Source organism: Cervus elaphus, chromosome 24, assembly GCF_910594005.1.
Source record: "Cervus elaphus chromosome 24, mCerEla1.1, whole genome shotgun sequence".
Lineage (NCBI taxonomy): Eukaryota > Metazoa > Chordata > Mammalia > Artiodactyla > Cervidae > Cervus > Cervus elaphus.
In genome coordinates this window covers 59,262,741-59,279,612 of record NC_057838.1, presented here as the reverse complement: position 1 = coordinate 59,279,612, position 16,872 = coordinate 59,262,741, and the positions used below count along the sequence as shown (strand labels likewise).

At 38.6% G+C, this 16,872-nt stretch overlaps 1 protein-coding gene and 1 pseudogene across 40 annotated transcripts in view; one reads left to right on the top strand and one right to left on the bottom strand.

Annotated features, from left to right (window-relative positions):
* The window catches only part of PBRM1 (polybromo 1), a 106,645-nt gene that overhangs the window by 44,174 nt on the left and 45,599 nt on the right, over positions 1 to 16,872 (bottom strand). For all 39 annotated transcript variants that reach the window (XM_043886115.1, XM_043886117.1, XM_043886123.1 and 36 more), the window contains 3 exons: positions 12,260 to 12,536; positions 6,824 to 6,929; positions 1,999 to 2,641 (listed from right to left, as the gene is read on the bottom strand). In XM_043886115.1, the coding sequence (XP_043742050.1) occupies positions 1,999 to 2,641; positions 6,824 to 6,929; positions 12,260 to 12,536 (1,026 nt within the window). The remainder of the gene's footprint in view (positions 1 to 1,998; positions 2,642 to 6,823; positions 6,930 to 12,259; positions 12,537 to 16,872) is intronic.
* LOC122682853 lies at positions 3,997 to 4,825 on the top strand (annotated as a pseudogene). Its single transcript, XR_006337558.1, has one exon. The product of XR_006337558.1 is annotated as a 60S ribosomal protein L7-like (transcript).

The window sequence follows — 16,872 nt, the reverse complement described above, 5'->3', positions numbered from 1 at the left end:
ACAATAATCATATTATCTATGCAAGGAACAAAGCTGCTAATAATCTAAGAAAGAAAGAAAGTGAAGTCGCTCAGTCGTGTCTGACTCTCTGCGACTCCACGGAGTATAGCCTGCCAGGCTCCTCGTCCATGGAATTTTCCAGGCAAGGGATAATGGAGTGGGTTGCCATTTCCTTCTCTAGGGGATCTTCCCGACCCAGGGATCAAACCTGGGTCTCCTGAACTGCAGGCAGACTCTTTACCATCTGAGCCACGAGGGAAGCCCAATAATAATCTAAGAGACAAATGTATTTTGGAAGACTCATTCACAGAACTAAGCCCAAGAAGTAATGGGGGTAGGGTGTGGGGTAGGGAGAAGAGGAGTGATTTTAGACTTAAGGACTGTTTAAGTAAACTGAAAACAAGAATAGAACTCTAAGCTCTATGAGGGAAGGGTTTGTCTGTTTTGCCCACTGGTATATTCCATGTATCCAGAACATGCTCATAACTGGTAGCTACATTTAATAACTATTTTTAGGATAAATGAAAACTAAGAAATAACTGAACACAGATTCTGACTGCAGGATACACTCCCCCCACGCCCCCGCTTTATTTCTCTTTCTCTCTGCACCACCCCCCCAACCCCCGCTTTATTTCCCTTTATTTCTCCCTGCACTGTTGAAGAATAAGGACCATATCTGAAATGTGTCTCTCAGAGGCCTCTCCAACCTGACCCTAATAACTCTACCTGTCCTGGGAACACACCACACTCATTTCCTAACCTTATGCCTTTACTCACACCACTTACCTGATGTGAATCCCACCCATTTCCCCATGCTTCCCTGATATCTCATGCTCTTTAGAACCCTAAAGAAGTTTATTACTCCACCATCTTACTAAATACCAAGCAAGTCCTTAAATGTTCTCTCATGCCGGGAATGACTGCTCCCTAAGCACAGGTGCTGTTCCAACTATCAGACTTTAAGCTCTTAGAGCACAGAGCTCAAGTCTTACCATCCCCGGCTGTACTGCTGACTGGCCTGGTGACTGGCTCAGCAGCAGCGCTCTGCAGTGAGGAACAAGATAAGCCACTGCACTCACTAGTTGTGTGAGTACGGCAAGTTACTTCTCTCTGTCGTGCACGTCTTCATATTCAAATTGGAAGATTACTGCTTACCTATGATGTCTATAGTAAGGGTTAGAGATTGTCTACATGGTACTTTACAAAGGGCAAGCACTCAATAGGAAGAGCAAATATTACTTTTCACTTTTCTTTCAAGATCCAGAGCAAACCCAGGCTTCATAAAGTCCCTGACTGGAATTACCCCATGCCCACTGACTAAAGGTCTAGCAATCAGCATGACAGATAATAAGCTCTAGGAAGGTAGGGTTTGTATTCTTAACTCTTTGATTCTCCCCAGGTGATCCCAAGAGCACAAAGAAGACACACCATAATTGCTGAACTGAAACTGTTTCCACAGCTGAGTATATGCTATTGTTGTGTGACACATATACAGCATAGATCAAAATTTGAAGGGGATTTAAGTTTGATGGAAATTTAAATTTGACTGCCTCTTCTTTTCATAACATTTAATGTCTGCAGAATGAACTTAAAAGTGACAAATCTGAAATTAAAAAGAAGCCCTTTGAGGAGTCTGAAATGGCAATCAAATTTAAATCAGTGTAAGCTCAGATCAATATTTTAGAGCTACTTTATTATTTCTAATTAAAAGCATTCCATCCTTTTAAAATACATGTCCTATGAAAGGCTATATTTTAAAAGTTTATCCTTTTCAACATATCCTCAATTTTGTCTCTCATTTCTTCCTCTCATTGGCCTTAGACAATTCAGTAGTGTCTTCTCTCCCCTAGAACATTCTTACTCTCTATACATTCTAATTAAAATTCAAAATAGCACCCCACCAACTGTATGCTGAAATAGCACATCAAAGCAAATTCTTTCTTCTATTTTACATTAAATGTCACACCTTCTCAAAAAGGAATGACTTTGAAAACATACCGATTCATCCTTCTTGCCCTCTCCAATACTTCAAACATATGCTCTTGAAATAAATCAAGCCGTCGGTAGCGGTTATTTTCAACATTCTTCCTAATTATGTCAAAAGTAAGAGGAGGTTTGTTTGGAAAGCTGGGATCCACAGCAGGAATTTCTGCTAATGAATCACTGTAGCATCTTCCTTCATCATCCTGATGACTCATGACTGACACAAAAAGATTATGGATAAGCTCCTGAATCAGCAAGGTTACATTTGGGACATGCGAGTCCTCATCTCCTTCTAAGTCTCTCCGAGTTTCAAGCAGGACTTTGTGTAGGACAAGGGCATCTTTGTAGATCAAAGACTCAGGCTCATTGTATGTACAGGCATTGTTAAACATCATGACGAAGTCCTCAACCATGGAGTCTATATCTTGGTATTTGTTGGCCATCATGTGACTTCGAATTTTTTCCATGTCCATGGGCTTTTTAATGGTCAAATAGTAGTCAGGCAGCTCCGATCTGGAGGGAAGCCTCAGAAATATGGCACTGAGACGGCGACCCCTCTTATCAGTATAGTTCTTTACAGCTTCATAGACTTCATTTAGTTTCTGCTGCATTGGAGTCATGTATTTTGATTTTTTAGGAGAAATACCACTCTTCCTACCTAAAATAAAAGATTTAATGTTAAATGGATAAAACAAATGAACCTAAATTTGTATATAGTTGATAGCCTAACCATAAGGAAGGAATTATTTCAAGTGATGTATAAAAAAAAATAATTAGCATTTTTCTAGTGAAATATATCCCATCAACAAAGAAAGAACTAGAAAAACAAACTATTTTCAGTACTCATATTTTTGGTGGGACAGTAAGTACTGTTATGTTGAGACAGTGTGAATAAGGCAGAATAAAGGAAATGAGCAGTTATGTGACACTCTAATTCCATCTCCTATGGTATCCTGGAGAACTGAGATTTTCATCAAGGCAGAAAAAGAGATAAACACATTAAAACAGAGGACAGTGAATAAAAACCTTGTGGCTTGGCATCTCAACTGAGAGTATCAATATGAACTTATGGTGAATTTTCTCTTTAAATATAAAATACAAAATTTCTTAGCCCTGTCCACTGAAAATTCTAGAAACAGTGACCAACCCAGTTGCAGTATATCCCTAAATAATTCTGACTATATTTTTAGAATACTGATTTCAAAAACTAATGTTATTAGCTCTTCGGCAAATGGTTGATTCCCAGTCTACACAAGATCAGTTTGCTGTATCTTGAGACGCTAGACAGTAAGAGTCTATCAACGACTTCTTACTATGGTCAGCTCAAAAGACCACAGCAGCCAGCCTGCGACAACAGTAAATATCAACAAGAACCATAATTGCAATGGGTTAAAACTCAGGAATATGTTTAAATCTAATAGTCCTTAATGATAAATAAAAACAAACAATGGGGTAGATGCTACAGGATTTTAGTAAGCCAATGCACTACCTTGTCTCTTTGAAAACTGGTAAATGAAAAGGGAAATCTAGCTTTTATCCTTTCAAAAACCAAAACAATACATACAAACAAAAAACCCATCCACTGGGTAACCAAATACAGATGAGGCAGTTTCTCTACATAGAAGGATTTCAGTTAGTAACTGAGCAAGCAATGATAAAATTAAACTAGTACTACTTTACATCTCTTCAATAAATTTATGTAGCATGCATCAATAGCTATTAACATAATTTAAAGAAACAACCAGGTATCACATGCCACCTGATGGAAGACTATACTACCTCTTATGTCAGTTTCTGTGCCAAAGTGAGTGAAGAATCAAATTTAAAATCTGGATCTGATCAACTACCAATTTATAGGAAATACAAAGGACAAAGGAACACGTGAATACTGCACCAAAGGGATACAATTACAAAAACCTAGACTGTGGAAAACTACAGTACAAACCCAATTTCCTTAACAAACTGCAAGACAAAAAGAGATGGAGAACTTACAGACTAAAAGAACTATCAATCTCTCTTTCCCGGCTGGAACCATGGAGGGTGCAGAAGAGAAGAAAAAGAAGGTTCCTGCTGTGCCAGAAACCCTTAAGAAAAAGCGAAAGAATTTCGCAGAGCTTAAGATCAAGCGCCTGAGAAAGAAGTTTGCCCAAAAGATGCTTCGAAAGGCAAGGAGGAAGCTTATTTATGAAAAAGCTAAGCATTACCACAAGGAATACAGGCAGATGTACAGAACCGAAATTCGAATGGCTAGGATGGCACGGAAAGCTGGCAACTTCTATGTACCCGCGGAACCCAAATTGGCATTTGTCATCAGGATCAGAGGTATCAACGGTGTGAGCCCAAAGGTTCGAAAGGTGCTGCAGCTCCTTCGCCTCCGGCAGATCTTCAATGGCACCTTTGTGAAGCTCAACAAGGCATCAATTAACATGCTGAGAATTGTGGAGCCATACATTGCATGAGGGTACCCAAATCTGAAGTCTGTAAATGAATTGATCTACAAGCATGGTTATGGCAAAATCAACAAAAAGCGAATTGCCCTGACAGACAACGCGTTGATTGCTCGATCTCTTGGGAAATACGGAATCATCTGCATGGAGGATCTGATTCATGAGAACTATACTGTTGGAAAACGTTTCAAAGAAGCAAACAACTTCCTGTGGCCCTTTAAATTGTCTTCTCCACGAGGTGGAATGAAGAAAAAGACCACCCATTTTGTAGAAGGTGGAGATGCTGGCAACAGGGAAGACCAGATCAACAGGCTTATTAGAAGGATGAACTAAGGTATCTACCAGGATTATTTTTGTAATCTGGTCCGTTAATAAACAATTGAAACAAATTGAAATGGAAAAAAAAAAAAAGAACTATCAATCAAATGCAACGTGTGGACCTTACTTGACAAGTTGAAACTGCATCTAATCCAGCCATTGAAGTTAATGTCCATTTCTAAGAAATAAGGAAAAAGTAAACTGACATCTTAAGGAAGTAAACTAAGTAACTAAGAACTCTGGACTGTACAAGGAAGTGACCAGGTTTCTAGAGTCAACAGCAGGAGGATGAAAAAAAGGAGGCGGATTGCTCTGAAGTATGAGTTTAAGTAAAATAATCAAATGTAATACACAGAACTTAACTAGATCCTGATTGGAAGAAACTGTAAAAATATATTTGTGAGACAATCAGTAAAATTTGAAGATTTATAAGCCATTAGAGGAAACCAAGAAACTCCTAATTTTGTAATGTGTGACAATGATGTCATGATTATTTAAGAAAGTATCTGCATATTTTAAAGATGCATAATAAACTATATAGAAATAAAATGACATGACTGGATGTGCCTTATAATTCAGAACAAAGAAAAAAGAAGGGCACAGGGAATATAGGAAATAAGTATGGCACAATCTTGATAAATGCTGAGTAACAGGTATAGACAGGGATTCATTGTACTGTTCTTTATATTTGTGTATGTTTTGAGTTTTTCATAATATAACACTGAGAAATGAAAAGAAAATTAACACTGCATGGTAAAATCTCCTCTCCCTGAACTTTAAAAAAATATATACATGTATTTATATAATTTAGTTCTATATTTACTATTAACTAAACAATAACTAATACAGTTACTATTAAAGTATCTGTCATTAGTTTCTTAACTCAACTTATATAATTAATTTTAGTTTTAAAAGATATTATGTCCCTATAAATTAGGAGACTTTCATTCCTGCAAGTGAAAAATTAGAAGGTTTTCATTGTTGTATGCTTTTATAATTACATGAAAAAATAAATAAGTAGCTTAACAAAAAGGAATGATCACTTAAGCAATAAATCATACCCAAAACTATTGCAAATTCAGTTTAGTCATTCCATACAAAAAATTAGAGTTTGTTCTTTCCATTTTAGCAAATATGACTCTAAAGAATATTTGACAACACCACTATCATTTCTTTGGTATTTATTTATATATTTTAAATAAGGCAGAAACCTCTTCTTTAGCCCAATGGTACTAATTATTTTTGCTTTCTTTCTTCTCTTTACAGTTTGCTTTGTTTTTTGGACATGACCATTTTTAAAGTCTTTACAGAATTTGCTACAATACTAGTGGTTATGTGGTTTTGTTTTTTTTTTTTTTTTGGCTGCAAGGCTTGGGGGTCCCAGCTCCTCAACCAGGACCAAACCCTAACCCCTGCACTGGAAGGCAAAATCCTAACCGATGGACTGCCAGCTAAGTCCCTCTCACAGTTTTTAACATAACAACAGTTCACAGCCCACTCAACAGATAGCTGAGTTAACTTACAGTACAGTAGCTAGACATCTCTAACCTCTCAAATTCTGTCTAGGAAGGACTCACTGTTTTTTGGAGGAGGGACTAACTTTTAATTCCAGTAATTTAGCAAACAAACAGACCTAAAAACAGGAAGAAAATTAAAACCTGCCCCTATACTTTTTCCAGGCATCATATGTAGAAAAAGTATCTAGTCTCACTATTTAACATTTACAAAATGTCCACTGCATTCAAAAAAAGTAAACAAAACCTTCTGACATTATATTCTTCTATTCCTCATGCGCTTTTATGTTTACTTAAAATACAGAAGAGAGTGCTTGAGAGAAACCAAGAAACTCTGTGCTGGAGTGCAAGTTCAATTATGTTCACCAATTAATTAAATATTTCAGTAAATCAGGAAATAGCAACCCACTCCAATACTCTTACGTGGAGAATCCCATGGACAGAGGAGCCTGGTAGGCTACAGTCCATGGGGTCGCAACAGTCAGACACGACTTAGCAACTACACCAACCAACCCATACTTGACAGACTGAACTGAACCATGAAGTGTGAGGCTGCCTTACTCAGCTTGAGTTTGGGAGATGCCATGTCATCATCATCAGGCAGTGGGCCCAGCTCTTTCCTTTTATCCTTGAGTAACTTCTCCAGGATGTGTGCATCATTGTACACCTATATTCAATTACAAATAAAATTACAATTATTTTCTAAGAAGCTTTCTATTGAAGTATATGTATCCATAAAGTAGTTTTAAAAACACAGGTTAGGACAGTTGAGAACTAAAGCAATAAAGTCTGAGATCACAACAGAGCAACAAATCCCATCTCTGTGGGATGGGTCTTGGTTCATTGTTTAAAGCTTTCCAGGTATTTCTAATGTGCACCCATGCTGGCTGAAGTTTGAGAATTACTGTAGTAGAATCACTACAAGTTTCTGCAGAAGTTCTGAAACATATTTACATGTGCTGTTTCTTCATAAATCTCTCTTACACTGGACCCTCTAGGTAGCAGACTTAGCTAATTGGAAGTTAAAAATACATGATGGTTGGAGAAAAACATCTCAAATATTATTAAAAGAGATTTAATATCAGTGTGCGCTCATAGCCTGGAATCTGATTTGTGAAAAGCAATAATCTCTGCTTAGTCTCTCTCTCGGAAGGCTGAGCCAAGGGTGATAATATATAGCCAAGGACAAAGTTACTCACCCAGTGGCTTGGCCCCCACAGTTGCCTCCTCCCACACTCCCCACCCCAGTCCAAAGGCTCTCCTCCCTGAATACCACCAGAGCAGAGGGACTGAAGGAATAACTGATCTCTCTTTTTTGGCAACCTCTCTTAGGGGTGGCTTTTTTCTCTACCAGTGGCAGACAAGTGGCACATTACCCAATGACACTGAGGACAGTGTAAACCCCAATGACAGAAGACAACCATTTCTCTGATTACAAGCATCCTCAGAGCCTACTTTATTTTATATTCAAATGCAGTAACATAAGAATGGAAATATAAATGATTTGAAAATGTACTTTCATTTCTGGGAAATTTAGAGTAGACAAAGAAAACTCAGAAAAGATCTATGGACCTCCAAACCATGTTCACTGCAGCATATTTACAATGGCCAAGACATGGAAACAACCTAAGTGTTCATGGAAGAGTGACTGGATAAAGAACACGTCACACACAGACAGGAACACCATTCAGCCATAAAAAGAATGAAATCCTACCATCTGCGACAACATGGAAGACAAATCCTGAGGGCATTGTGCTAAATGAAATAAGTAAGGTAAGACAGAGAAAGACAAATACTCTATGATCTCACTTATAAGGAAACTAAAATACCATTCCTCGGCCCCCAAAAAATCTCAAGTTCATAGATACAGAGAATAGACTGATGGCTGCCAGAGGATGAGCAAGAGGAGTAACAGGGTCAAAAGGTACAAACTCCAGCTATAAAATAAATAAATCATGGGGATGTAATGTACAGCATGGCAACTATACTTAGTAACACTGTATTGTATATTTGCAGGATGCTAAGATAGTAGATCTTACAAGTTTTCATCATAAGAAAAAAAATTGTTAACTGCATATGGTGATGGTATTAACTAGACTTAATGTGATCATTTTGCAATATATGCAAATATTCAATCACCATGTTGTACACTTGAAATGCATGTCACTTATACTTCAATTTATTAATAAAAAATAAAGTAGATAAAGGATACTGAGTAGAAAAATATATGAAAGGAAGAATATATCATAGCTTTACTGATGAAGAACTGAAAATCAAGATGCTTCCTAACAAAATCAATTATTTAAAGGTGTTTTATTGAAAATATCCTATTATTTATATTGCTGCTGTTGTTTTTCAGGTGCTCACTTGTGTCCAACTCTTTGTGACCCATGGACTACAGCACACCAGGTTTCCCTATCCTTCACATCTCCCGGAGTTTGCTCAAACTCATGTCCGTTGAGTTGGTGATGCCATCCAACCATCTCATCCTCTGTCGTCCCCTTCTTCTCCTGCCTTCAATTTTTCCCATCACCAGGGGCTTTTCTAATGAGTGGGCTCTTCGCATCAAAAGTACTGGAGCTTCAGCTTCAGCATCAGTCCTTCCAATGAATGCTTAGGATTGATCTCCTTTAGGATTGATTGGTTTGATCTCTTCACAGTCCAAGGGACTCTCAAGAGTCTTCCCCAATACCACAGTTCAAAAGTGTCAATTCTTTGTCACTCAGCTTTCTTTATGGTCCAATTCTCACATTCTTACATGACTACTAGAAAAACCACAGCTTTGACTATACAGACCTTTGTCAGCAAAGTAACATGTCTGCTTTTAAATATGCTGTATAGGTTGGTCATAGCTTTTCTTCCTAGGAGCAAGCATCTTTCAATTTCATGGCTGCAGTCACCATCTGCAGTGATTTCGGAGCCCAAGAAAATAAAGTCTGCCACCGTTTCCACTGTTTCCCAATCTATCTGCCATGAAGTGATGGGACGAGATGCCAGGATCTTCGTTTTTTGAATGCTGAGTTTTAAGCCAGTTGTTTCACTCTCTTCTTTCGCCTTTATCAAGAGGCTCTTCAGTTCCTCTTCACTTTCTGCTATAAGGGTGGTAATCATCTATATATCTGAGGTTACTGATATTTCTCCTAGCAATCTGGATTCTAACTTTTGCTTCATCCAGTCCAACATTTCACATGATATACTCTGAACATACTATAAGCAGGTGACAATATACAGCCTTGATGTACTCATTTTCCAATATGGAACCAGTCCGTTGTTCCATGTTTGGTTCTAACTGTTGCTTCTGACCTGCATACAGGTTTCTCAGGAGGCAGCTAAGGTGGTCTGGTATTCCTGTCTCTTTAAGAATTTTCCACAGTTTATTGTGATCCACACAGTCAAAGGTTTCAGTGTAGTCAACGAAGCAGGAGGTGTTTTTCTGGAATTCTCTTGCTTTTTCTATAATCCAATGGATGTTGGCAATTTGATCTCTGGTTCCTCTGCCTTTTTAAAATCAAGCTTGAATATCTGGAAGTTCTCAGCTCATGTACTGTTGAAGCCTGGCTTGGAGAATTTTGAGCATTACTTTGCAAGCGTGTGAGATGAGTGCAATTGTGTGGTAGTTTGAACATTCTTTGGGATTGCCTTTCTTCAGCACTGGAATGAAAACTGACCTTTTCCAGTCCTGTGGTCACTGTTGTCAGTTCAGTTCAGTAGCTCAGTCATATCCGACTCCTTGCGACCCCATGAATCACAGCACGCCAGGCCTCCCTGTCCATCACCAACTCCCGGAGTCTACCCAAACCCACGTCCATCGAGTCGGTGATGCCATCCAGCCATCTTATCCTCTGTCGTCCTCTTCTCCTCCTGCCCCCAATCCTTCCCAGCATTAGGGTCTTTTCCAATGAGTCAACTCTTCGCGTGAGGTGGCCAAAGTATTGGAGTTTCAGCTTCAGCGTCAGTCCTTCCAATCAACACCCAGGACTGATCGCCTTTAGGATGGACTGGTTGGATCTCCTTACAGTCCAAGGGACTCTCAAGAGTCCTCTCCAACACCACAGTTCAAAAGCATCAATTCTTCAGTGCTCAGCTTTCCTCACCATCCAACTCTCACATCCATACATGACCACTGGAAAAACCATAACCTTGACTAGACGGACCTTTGTTGGCAAAGTAATGTCTCTGCTTTTTAATATGCTATCCAGGTTAGTCATAACTTTCCTTCCAAGGAGTAAGGGTCTTTTAATTTCATGCCTGCAATCACCATCTGCAGTGATTTTGGAGCCCAAAAAAATAAAGTTTGATACTGTTTCCACTGTTTCCCCATCTACTTCCCATGAAGTGATGGGACCAGATGCCATGATCTTAGTTTTCTGAATGTTGAGCTTTAAGCCAATTTCTTCACTCTCCTCCTTCACTTTCATCAAGAGGCTTTTTAAGTTCCTCTTCACTTTCTGCCATAAGGGTGGTATTATCTGCATATCTGAGGTTATTGATATTTCTCCCGGCAATCTTGATTCCAGCTTGTGCTTCTTCCAGCCCAGTGTTTCTCATGATGTACTCTGCATAGAAGTTAAATAAGCAGGGTGACAATACACAGCCTTGATGTACTCCCTTTCCTATTTGGAACCAGTCTGTTGTTCCATGTCCAGTTCTAAATGTTGCTTCCTGATCTGCATACAGGTTTCTCAAGAGACAGGTCAGATGGTCTGGTATTCCCATCTCTTTCAGAATTTTCCACAGTTTATTGTGATCCACACAGTCAAAGGCTTTGGCATAGTCAATAAAGCAGAAATAGATGTTTTTCTGGAACTCTTGCTTTTTCGATGATCCAGCGGATGTTGGCAATTCGATCTCTGGTTCCTCTGCCTTTTCTAAAACCAGCTTGAACATCTGGAAGTTCACAGTTCACGTATTGCTGAAGCCTGGCTTGGAGAATTTTGAACATTACTTTGCTAGCGTGTGAGATGAGTGCAATTGTGAGGTAGTTTGAGCATTCTTTGCGATTGCCTTTCTTTGGGATTGGAATGAAAACTGACCTTGTCCAGTCCTGTGACCACTGCTGAGTTTTCCAAATTTGCTGGCATATTGAGTGCAGCACTTTCACAGCATCATCTTTCAGGATTTGAAATAGCTCAAGTGGAATTCCATCACCTCCACTAGCTTTGTTGGTAGTGATGCTTCCTAAGGCCCATTTGACTTCACACTCTAGGATGTCTGGCTCTAGGTGAGTTTTCACACCATCGTGGTTATCTGGGTCATGAAGACCTCTTTTGTATATTTCTTCTGTGTATTCTTGCCACCTCTTCTTAATATCTTCTGCTTCTGTTAGGTCCACACCGTCTTTTATTGTGCCCATCCTTGCATGAAATATTCCCTTGATATCTCTAATTTTCTTGAAGAGATCTCCAGTCTTTCCCATTCTATTTATCTAATTACACCATTTTATAGACTATCCTTAGAGAAGCATGGTAACTAAGGATAGTAGTAACAATAATGATGAAAGATTTTACTGTCCCTTGGCTTTCATTTGAGTGTTTGAATACCAGGCACTATGTAACATATTCTGTATACATGAGCTCACTCTAATCCCACAACAACCCTGACGCAAGGACTACTGTTAACCCCATTTCACAGATGAGACTCAGAAAAGATAAGTTACTTACATAGGAATTAGCAAGACAGGACTCAAATCTAAGATGTCAGATTACAGTCGACAGTCGGAATCCATGGAATCCGCAGATTCAGACGGTCAACAGTAATGACATTTCAAACAAGAGACTTGAGAATCTATGGATTTTGGTGCTGCAGGGGTCCGGGAACCCTTGGAACCAATCCCCTCCCCCAAGGCAATGAGGGGTAATTGTACAGAGTATAAAGTTTTAACCTTTACAATGTCCTGCCTCCAATTTTAAAAAATTAAGGAAAGACAAAGTATTAAGCTAGTCATTGAGGAGAATCATCTAAGTTAGGCGTCCAGTCAGGATTCCCACATGTCCTTACCTGGGAGCCCTCCTCGTTGTAGTGCCTGGCATTCCGGAACATCAGCTTCATGTCTTCTATCATCCCCTCCTCCCCTGCATATTTGTCATTGCGGATGTTATGCTCAATTATTTTCAAGTCCATTGGCTCTAAGATGATTTTATAATAATCAGGATAGTCCTTTTTGGATGGTTTAACCATAAATAGATCACAAAGTCTTCTGCCTGAGCCTGGCTCACGAGCTTCAAGAACAACATTGAATAAGATTTTCATTCGCTGCTTTCTTATGTTCTTTTTACTGTTGGAAGGGAGAAAGGGGCAATATGAGAACAGGTTCAGTTTTCTTGACAGAAGAATGAATATGAAATAAAATTAATCTTGTGAACAGGTGCTTCATAATGATTACAATTTATTTATTACATATGGCACAAACAGTAAACATGCTGGAAGCTATAAGCAAATATTAGGAAATTTTCCAAAATAATTAAAACACAGTGACTCTGGCAGGAGTACCCAAGAACACCAGACAAACCTGTTTAGAATATTTATGAAATGCAATGCTTGAAAACAAGTATTGTCTAACACCAAAGAAAATGAAATTCTATTATCAATTTTTTGAAGAACAGAGCAAAAGTAGAATAAAACTGCTGATTTCCTACTGTTACTAACAGTTCTCCCTTAAACACACACACACACACAGAAGTGTTCCATCTCCTAAGACAATCACTCCCGAACACCTGCATTTCCTGGTTACCAGAAAACAAAGGGATGCTGTCTGACAGACTAGTGTCTCTATAGTGGGTACAAATGTTTCAGGCATTTATCCTATCATGGTCAGTCCTTTCTCCCTCCCTCCATTATTCCACAATCCCAGCCTAGCTTAAAGAATAAATGGTCTGTGGTTCACCTAAGCTCCTGAGTAAATTTTCATCTTTGAGTACGAATCCATATCTCATTATCCAAATTCCCCCAGTGAGATGTTATGCTAGGAAATAGATGTCCTAGTACTATAGGACAAAGTACAAGGGACTACAGATTAGAACCCGAGTTACAAAAAGGCGTAAGGGAACATATGGGCTAGCTTCCTAATTATTGAGGAAACTGGCTCAGAGAAGTTAAATGACTTGCCCAAGGTGAGTTGTCCAACAAATTTTTAGAATTATTAGAATTAATGAATTACTAGAAGAGATGATCTTCCAATATGATTTTTGGCCCACTGTGTATATGTCCTCAGGACACAGATATCTAAGACAAGCCAGACTTGAACAAGCAAAACATCAGTCTCTGAGGTAGGTAATAGAAATAAATAACCCGTGACTTAATTTCTATTCAACACTTACTAAAAGGGCACAGTGTAGCATGTGGAGGTAAATATTTTCTATCCAGTTCCTATCTTACAAATGGAAGGAAGTTCATTACAGAAGCAAACTATGTGGCCAAACAGATCCCCTACTCCAGTCCTCTGGACAATCTACTTCTGGGTCATAAAGAAGACAAAGGCCAGATATTTTCTCCATGAGGTTCAATATGCTTTTTTTTAAAAAAAGAAAACTCAAATAAAGGATAACAGATGAGAAAATAAATAAATACTCCATGTAAAGATTTTAAGTCTCAGAAATGCCTCTTCCTAACATCACAGAGCACGAGGCAACCTGAAAGTGATACAATCAGGAGACACAAAGGACTCCACTGCCTAGAGCTGGGATCACCCTTGTCACCTGTGTCTTCACTTGGGACTGCTCACTTCTGCGGTGGCTCTGGAACCATCCCTGTCACATCCCCACTCAGTATTTTGGTGTCTATGTCAAGTAAGTGATTGTTTGATGACAGTGATCTAGGAGAAGTTTCATCTAGTGGTAACTATTTCTCCAAAGTGGCATCCCCCGATGATGATGAGAGGGGAACAACTCTCTCAGTTCAGGACTTAAGCAAGTGAATAATGGGAGGGGAAGGTGGGACAAAGTTCCAGCATTGCAGAGCTCCACACAACTGGGCAGAGACTGGATGTCTTTAGCCTTCAAGAAGCCTCTAAAGAAAAACTTCAGAACCTGGATTTGATAACACAGAATTTGATAACTGCTCTAAAAGTTGACATTTAATGTTTTAGGACTTTTAACACTAATATTATGCCTTCTCCACTTGTATAATTCACTTTAAGAGAGTGATGTGTAACTAGTTTTCATCCTCAAAGGCAAGCAAAATTTTTGTTATTAAGGTCACACAATCTTCTCTGAACTAATCCAGCTTTGTTATTTTGTTTACATTTTTCCAGATCCTTATATTGCCTTTAAAACCAAGAACCTCAATTACTTTCAATCTAACTGCCAGAAAAAATTCAGAGCTAAACTTCATATTCTTCTGTAACTATATTAGTTTGAGTGGCTGGAATATTTGCTCTATCCTTTTCCAATATGATGCTGAACCTTACTATGTTCACACTTCTGAAAGTAACTTCAAATACTTTTGAAATGACATAAACCCTACATTACAAAAAGACAGCTACCGTATTACCCTATTTGATACTTTGTTTACTGTTTTCAAATGCCACTGCCCCTTTGATTTTTAGATTCGTCTCAGAACCCCTCTATTCATTCTACCTCTTTTCCTCCCTCAGACTATTAGCTGTAAACAGTTTGTTAACTCTTCCCTATTTTGGGAAAGGTGCATAATTAAATCCCAGACCTGGTAACTAGCACACTCATTCTTTTTCAATCAGGACCTGTGAACATACTTGGGTAAAAAAAATCTTAAGAGGGTTCAAAACCAGGGTTGTTCATCATTATGCACTTAAGGGTGCCATACTAAAGAGGATATCAATTCAGATCACAGATGCTGTTATATTAAACACACAATTTTAGAAGTCTATGGTCTTGTTAGCACTATGGTCTTCTGCTAACGAAGTCATTATATTACAACAATTTTCCAATAAATGAACGTCAAGTGTTTTGAAAAGTGGGTATTTTTTCTAATTTAAAAGATCATGAGTTAGTGGAGGCTTCACTCTGAATCCCTGATTTTCCAAGACCACCACCTTACCATCCTTTTGACCCCCAAACTCAGCCTAAAACACTGGAATCAATGTCACTTTTTGCTTCTCTTAGTTTATCACCAAGTCCTAGAGGACCTTCACAGCCCTTCTAGATCTGATCTTCCCTTTTAATTTTTCATGCCATGGTGTTAGTCCTAACCTTCATAGTTTGTGGCCAACCACTTTCTTAAATCTTATCATTATTTTTACTATTAAGCTATTATTTATTATATATTTATATTTGATATACACAAAAGATTACTATTTATAGTTACAGATAACTCTTCTACCACATGCCAGGGACTGTGCTAAGGACTTATCATTAATCCTCAAACTCTAAGAACCAAGTACAATTATTACCCCAATTTTGGAGATGTAGACACAAAGGCTTGGAGACTTAAGTGAATACCTAAGGCCATAAAGTGAGTAATGAGAACTGAGACTTGAATCAGCGAAAGTCACCAGGCTGCTTTTATCATACAAGTAAATGACAAAAAGCCAGCTCTTACCAAGGGCTTCAAATCAAAGTCAACCCAACTCACAGGCTTCAAGGTCTTCTGGCCTTCACCTCCCTGGCCCTAGATCTCTAGTGGTACCTGCTGTGAAGCTAAGTAAACCCAAAGGTTCCTTCTTTTACAAGGCTTTTATATTTCATCTTCAAGGAGCAAAACCTTTTTATTCATCTTAATGAATTTCCCGGTCCAATAACATCTGACTAAAAGCAAAATGAAACCTACCATGTCTTGATGTCAACAGGAAATACCTCCAGGAAATAATCAGAGCTACATTCAGCGAGTATTCAGGCCCAGTTCCGTGAGTTTCAGGCATATTAAGCAATCAGGTCCTCACAGCAATCCTGTGTAGGTTTTTGTCATCAACTCTTTTTTCAGATGAGGAAATTGTGATGAAGTTCAAATCATAGAGCTAATAAGAACTGGGATTTGAACCTGGGCAGTCAGGGTTCAGAGTACGGGGTTATAACAGTACTCCACACTTCTGTTTCTTCTTCTACTACTCAGAACCAAGTGCCACATACTATGAGTCATGTAAAAGAAATACCAATCCATGGTCTTTTTCTTAAATTTACCAATTAAGGAAACGTTTCTTAAGGGAAACAGTAGGAAGAAGATACTAATACAGTAATTGTATAGAATGGACTATGTATGGTAGCAAATGTAGATAACTTCAAACATATAACTTTCAAAGAAAAGCATGATAGGGAAATCACATTTCTGAAAGCTATTTGGGCAATCACACAACACTTCCATACAACTATACAACCGTGTGCCTCACACAGTTATTCTACTACAGTGCTCCCACATAATTTCATTTGTTTTCAACCTGCCTCATTTCCCGGTCAGTCAATTCCTGGAAGGTAGAGATGATGACTCAACTTTTCCTTTACGACCTGTAAGAGGACAGTCTGGTGTTCTGCAAGCAACTGACACTCCATGAATGCCAGGTAGCAGAGGCGAAAATAAAAGCACCACAGGATGATTACTAGGACTACATATGGCAACTGAAGGGCTGTTTTTAAAATCGTAAGTAACATGCAAAAGAATGGATGGCTTTAAAGAAAGAAAACACAAACAAGACCAGAGACTAA